Source organism: Artemia sp. Qi Xiang Cuo, chromosome 11 (assembly GCF_049724085.1).
Source record: "Artemia sp. Qi Xiang Cuo chromosome 11, ASM4972408v1, whole genome shotgun sequence".
Classification (NCBI taxonomy): Eukaryota; Metazoa; Arthropoda; class Branchiopoda; order Anostraca; family Artemiidae; genus Artemia; species Artemia sp. Qi Xiang Cuo.
Window position 1 is genome coordinate 16,446,977 of NC_142804.1, and position 6,473 is coordinate 16,453,449.

General features: G+C 36.2%; 1 protein-coding gene across 1 annotated transcript in view; it reads left to right on the forward strand.

Moving 5' to 3' along the window:
- LOC148946697 (superoxide dismutase [Cu-Zn]-like) overlaps window positions 1–6,094 on the forward strand; it is a 42,289-nt gene extending 36,195 nt beyond the window's left edge. The window contains exons 2-3 of the mRNA XM_089097087.1: window positions 1,495–1,698; window positions 5,712–6,094. Of these exons, the coding sequence (XP_088953213.1) occupies window positions 1,495–1,698; window positions 5,712–5,996 (489 nt within the window). The 3' untranslated portion in view covers window positions 5,997–6,094. The remainder of the gene's footprint in view (window positions 1–1,494; window positions 1,699–5,711) is intronic.
- Window positions 6,095–6,473: the final 379 nt, after the last annotated feature.

A 6,473-nucleotide genomic window follows, 5' to 3' on the forward strand; every position in this document is an offset into this window, starting at 1 on the left:
ATAAAAATTCGTCTAATCTTCGCAAAGACCCTTCAATTATAATAACAAAAGCAGACAAGAGAAATTCTCTTGTAGTCATGGATACGTTATATTATGATAGCACAATTTATTCACACTTAAAACACACACATACATATACTTCCATGATTCACGACCATACTGATAAGTTTGCGAATAAAATTATAACCGAATTAAAGAATCTAAAAAAAAATGGCATAATCACCCCACAATTGTATAATAAATTTCTCCCCCGAGGTAGCTTTTGCCCAAAGTTTTATGGTTTACGGAAATTACATAAGCAAGGTATTCCCTTAAGGCCAATTGTAGCATGTAGGAAATCCCCATGCTTCCAATACTTGAAAGTGATTATGTACAGCCTTCAAACCTTTGCTTTATTCCCAAAAATCGTACATCTGTAATTCAGTTGATTTTGTGGGAAAACTTAAAATGCAAGCATTTCAGTAAATACAATAGTAAGTAGTTTTGACATAGTAGTCTATTGGGGGCGTTATATTGATGATGTAATATCGCTCTGAAATTATGAAGAAAATGAACTTAGGGGCTTTCTAGATCACCTCAATACATTTGAACGAAATTTACAATTTACTTTAAAAATTGAAAATACAATTAAATTACCGTTTCTGGATGTAATAATTATTCGTAACATTGACAAACTGGATTTTACAATTTACAGAAAACCCGCACAAAATGTCGATTAATCTCTGACGGTTCCTTTGTTCTGGCAACTGTGCGCTGATACATTTAAATTCCAAGGGATCTGACTCAGTAATATATTCAATCTCTATTAATCTCTTTGTATCTCTGAAAAAATCTAATATGTCCTACTTACATTATAAGGGCTTCGAAATAATAATTCCGCGATTTATCTCTCAGACTAAAGGGGATGAACCTTATTAAAATAAAATTTCTATCTCTTTAGAGTCCAGGCCTCAAAATAATAATAATTCCGGAATTTATCACTAAGCATAAGGGAAATGAAACCTGATTAAAATAAATTTTCTATCTCTTTATAGTCCATCGTGATTCCTAGAAATCAAGTGATGTCACCTAGTTCGCCCAGTATTCTTGCCCTCTGATCTAGCCGAGAAATAGGCACGTTACTTGCATAATATATGTAAACCTCGGAATCAATAATGGGGCCCTACTATAAAGTGGGCTACGATACAACCAACTGAACTACTATGTAAAAATATAAAAGGAAATGACACATACAAGGGTCATTTGTTGACTATTCTTCGCAAAATAGCAAAATGAATTGAATCTAAAAACTACATCTTTTCTACTTATAATGTGCAACCATTACTATTAAACCACTCATAGAGGTTCTGTGGAACCTTTGAGAGCTTCCAGCAAAATCCCAAGGCTCCATAACACCATAAAGCACCTTTTGCGCTCCACAGCACCTTTTTGCTTTCTTTTTGTAATAAGAAAAGTAATGGTTCATAAAGTAGTAATTTGCAGCATTTGTTTTAGGAGGCCAGAGCTATTATCCGTGGAATTCCTGGCTATGAGGATGTTCATGGTGAGTTTGTCTTTCGCCAGCAGAGTCCATGCTCTCCTGTTATTATGACAGGCTACATTTTCAATCTGCCACCTGGAAGTCATGGGTTCCATGTACATGAATACGGAAGACCTAATGCAACTTGTTATTCTGGAGTTCATTTCAATCCTTTCGGGGTAAGACTCACATAGGAATAGATATAGATAGATAGATATAGATATATTTCTCACAAAAGCCCCATGGGCCATGGATATTACAAATACAACAAAACACATAAAGCAAAATAAATTCAAACATTTTTGAAAATCTTCAGACTTCTAAATCTTCAGACTCCCCGTACATCCGATAAGTGGAGGAACCACTCCGTACCTTAACCCTCCCTAAATACTTTCTTACCCCCTCAATCGGCATAAAATTCACCCTTACTGATAAAACCCATTTTAAAGTATCTTTTTGGAGCCCAAATTTTAGATATATTTCTTCTCTCCAGGCTTCTTTAATATTTCTATATATTCCAGGTTACGGTGACCTAAGCTTGTCTACTTGCCAAACCTGGATCTCTTAATCATGTAGAAATTTTTCCACAGGTTTTGCAATCAATCTTTTTTCCACCCCAGGTCCAATGCCATCATTCCACCAGCCTGATAGCCCACAATCGTCTAGTTTACTCTTGATTTGCACAGGCCAAGAATCTTTTCTTTTATCCAATAGCATTTCATTGAAAAAATTTCTTGTCAACCGCCCCAGGTTCAATGCCATCATTCCACCAGCCTGATAGCCCACAATCGTCTAGTATACTCTTGGTTTGCACGGGCCAAGAATCTTTTCTTTTATCCAATAACATTTCATTGAAAAAATTTCTTGTCAACCGATAATGTGGCATAGCAATATTTTTTTCCCAATAACCTACCATGCGTACTAACCGTTTATTTCTTATGCTAAAGAGACCCAGGTCACCCTTTACAACAATGCTATTAAACCTTTTATCTAACCCTATTAATCTTTTAAAATAATGTAGCTGTATCTTCTCCATTTCCACCCCCTTTCGTGTCCCCATATCTCTGCCCCATAATTTATAGCAGATTTTATTCTAAGTGCCAAAAATACGCTTTTGTAGCTTGATATCCTTTGCTCTTATATCCTTAATACAACTCTTTAAGAATATGCCAGTTTAACTTTTACCTTTACTTGACATTGGAGCTATGTTTCTTGTCCACTTACCATTTGAAACACGTCTATATCCTAGGTAACCATACTCCTTCACTACTTTTATAGATACCCTCGCGTAACTAAAATTTTCTTCAGATGTCTTTGCTCCCCTTGCAAAAACCATTACTGCTGATTTCTCTAGACTTAAAACCAGTCTCTTTTCCTTAAAATACTTTTCTACATTCTCTAATGCATGCTGCAGATTATCTCTACTATTTGCCAATAGAGCTATATCATCGGCGTACAAAAGTGCGGAATATATTGGTGCTACTACATGCGGGGCTATAGGAGCATAGTTCCTTTTAAACAATTACACAGAAGCGTAATTTAAAAACTACTAAAGTAGTGGTTCTAGCTATTTGCAGGACTATATCATCTTGTGAACTCTTGTCACCCACGTTGACGGAATGAAAGGTAATATAATCCAAAAAGATTTAAGCAAAAATAAGTTTTAGGGTGACATAATAAAGGTTTATACGAGTTTATAGCTGACTATCTCAAATTCCGAGGGTCGAACCCCTAAAGTGATTGGACTATGCAGCTTTAACCTTCAAAAGAAAGTTGAGATTGGAATCCCCAACATGGGCACCCGATGACCTAGTTCTTAATTGAAAAGTAACTTTTGCTGTGAGCCTATCCACGAGTGACTTAATTTTTGAGAGATTAGAAGTAGCAGCTCTTACTTTAAAGAGGCAGTGATAAGTTTTAATCTTATGATTACGGGGTTTCAGGCTCTAAAGCCGTGATTCCCAAGGTGGGGTGCAGGCCCGTAGGCATCACCGGTGGGACATGGCAATATTTTGGTGGGTCATGGGCAGGTCGTGCACTCTTCGGCTGACTATACTTTAGAACTGTAATTAAGAAAAAGAAAACTTTTTTCATGTGAATGATGTCACATACAGATGCATTTAAAAAGCAAAAAAGATACATGATAGCATATTAATGACGCTATACATTGTGTAAATGGTATGCAAGCGAATTTGTGCAAACCGGTGAAATGATAACAAATACCTTTTTTTGTTAGAAAACTAGCACCAAAGAGCTGGATAAAATAACACGCCAAAAACTTGCACATTTAAAGAGCAAAGATGCATTTAAAGATGCATTTAAAGAGCAAAAAAGATACATGATAGCATATTAATGACGCTATACATTGTATAAAAGGTATACAAGCGAATTTGTGCAAACCTGTGAAATGATAACAAATACCTTTTTTTGTTAGAAAACTAGCACCAAAGAGCTGGATAAAATAACACGCCAAAAACTTGCGCAGGGAGCATGATTTAAAGGGGCCTGGAGATGACACATTACGGCACGTACGTTGATCAAGCTCTACCCCCAGGGTTGCTAACCATTAAGCACCAGAATACAAACACCTTTACCTTAGACCTTAGTTCCAAGTATGCCTACTGAGGCACCCAGGGCATCAAGGAGGAGCCATCAATCTTCCCTCAGGTTTGCTGCTGCAGTGATGTCCTCCCATTTTGGTAGAACGGATGTGTGCAGGTTGCGTGGATCCCTCTGGTAAGTCCGGCGTAGTGTGTTTCTGGGTCTTTTCCGGCTACGGATTCCTGGTGGTTGCCAGTGTCAAGCGGTTTTTGGGAGTCTATGGCCGTCCATAAGTAGGGCGTGTCCTAAATATCTCCACCTCATGACTCTGATGATGTCGGTCACTAGAGGTTGTTGCGTCGTTTCACGGATGGACTGGTATGTCATCTTCTGTAATCAGTGGATATGCAACCAACATTTTCCTTAAACTGTCTATTTTTGGCACTAAAAAACCTGTCATGTTTTGCATCAATGCTGATATAGATTCTAGTGTTGAATCTACTTTTGTAGATTTAAGAGTTGACTAGCAAGTAAATTTGTTAAGTAATTTTGGTTTTAATCCCCACTTTTGGAATTTTGATGAGCCATTTCTTAGTAGTGAACTTTACTGACTACCATAAATTTCATCATTTCTGCTGTACTTTTTGGCGTAGAATATGGACTGATATTGAAAAATTTGTCGTGTGATAGGTAATTCAGATTTCAAAGATTTTTCGTTTTTTTTTCTTTTTCTTCATTTTTTCGTAAATTACTGGTACAAATGTCGGATTTGTGACCGATTAACTCTTATTTTTTTTTTTTTTTTTTTTTTTTTTTGTATAATACGCAATGTAGATAGTTTTAAAATTTTCAGTTCCATGGTTGGCTGTTAAATAATCATGTCTCCTAGATGGGGGTGTATTCGCTACAACTTGTATTCTCCGGTTAGGACGTCTAGCAAGCAACATGGCGTGGCAACTATGAGTGATAGAACAGCTGATTGTTTTCTCCAATTCAGAATAAAAATTTGCACGATGAGAGTAATTGGACTTTTAATAGATAAAACTGTGCATATTAACAAAATCCTTAAAAGAAATAGTATAGTTTTTATAAGAAATCCTTAAAAGAAAATTCCAGAATTTTGACAAGATACATACTATAAATGGCTATAATAAGGGACAGTATCAAACAAGGGACTAAATTGCAAAAGATAAATTAAGCGGCCGGGACGGCAATGTACCTACAAGCTATATAACTAGGGATTTTATTTATACAACCGAGACAGTTCAATCGGCCGAACATATGGTTAACTTAGTGTTCAGTCAGAACAATTCTCTTTTTCCCTTGCTTGAAGCTGTGCCTACATTTAAGAATTTATAACTACTACTACTAAGAATTCGTAAAAGCATCAAGACACCTGAGGCGGTCACATCTGCACGAGGTCCTCTTCCAACCAAGCCTACTTAAAGTGTGGTTTCAACCACTCATGTTATTCTCTTAGATTTACATAACAGAGACTGGCTTCAAATCTGTTTTCAAATTTATATAGGAAATCTTTATTTAAACAAAAATCATTCTGGTTGAATACTACATGGTGATCTGGAAGACTAACAGCAAGCATTTCAATTTACTATACAAGTATTAATTCACTCTTTATCTTCTTCTTTTTCAGCATGTTCATGGTGGTTTGTTCGATAAAGAGCGTCATGTAGGCGATTTTGGAAACATTAATGCATTTCGCACCAGTGGAAATGCATTTGGAAGTGGCAGGACCATCGCTCAATTTGATGTCGTGGACCCTGTGATCTCTCTGTGTGGGCAAAGAGGTATCGTTGGAAGAACACTTGTCGTTCATGAGAAAAGAGATGATTTGGGTCGTGGTCTGAATCTAGAAAGTCTGAAAACTGGCAACTCAGGGAAGCCAATAGGTTGTGGGATTATTCGTCGTATTTTCTAAAACGAAGTTTTTAGTGGTGGTCTCAGACACAATTTGGAAGATTTAACAGGCTATCCAGCTAATTTTATATTTAAGTTAATAAATTAATTCGTTTTGTTTACAAAACTCAATATCTTCAACCCACATATAATGCTAAGCATCATTGATGTAATTAAAAAACTAAATCATTTGCATACAAGCAAAAACGTATTAAAACTTAATAGAGAAACTTTTACCACAGATTGAGGGTAGAGGGGCGCACTACCACCACTATCAGTCCCTTGATGAGCGTTTTACAACACAATTTGATCTATTACTTAATAATAAAGGTAGTGGAAACATGAATTTGTCGAACTGTCAAAAAAGAACGAAAAAGACATAGCAATCTTATCGACAGTGCAGCGTTGCCTAGCAAAAACTGAAAGAAATCTTGAATCGAGTTTTGTAAACTAATATAAATTTGTAATTTATTTATAATTAAAACATGAAACCAAAAAA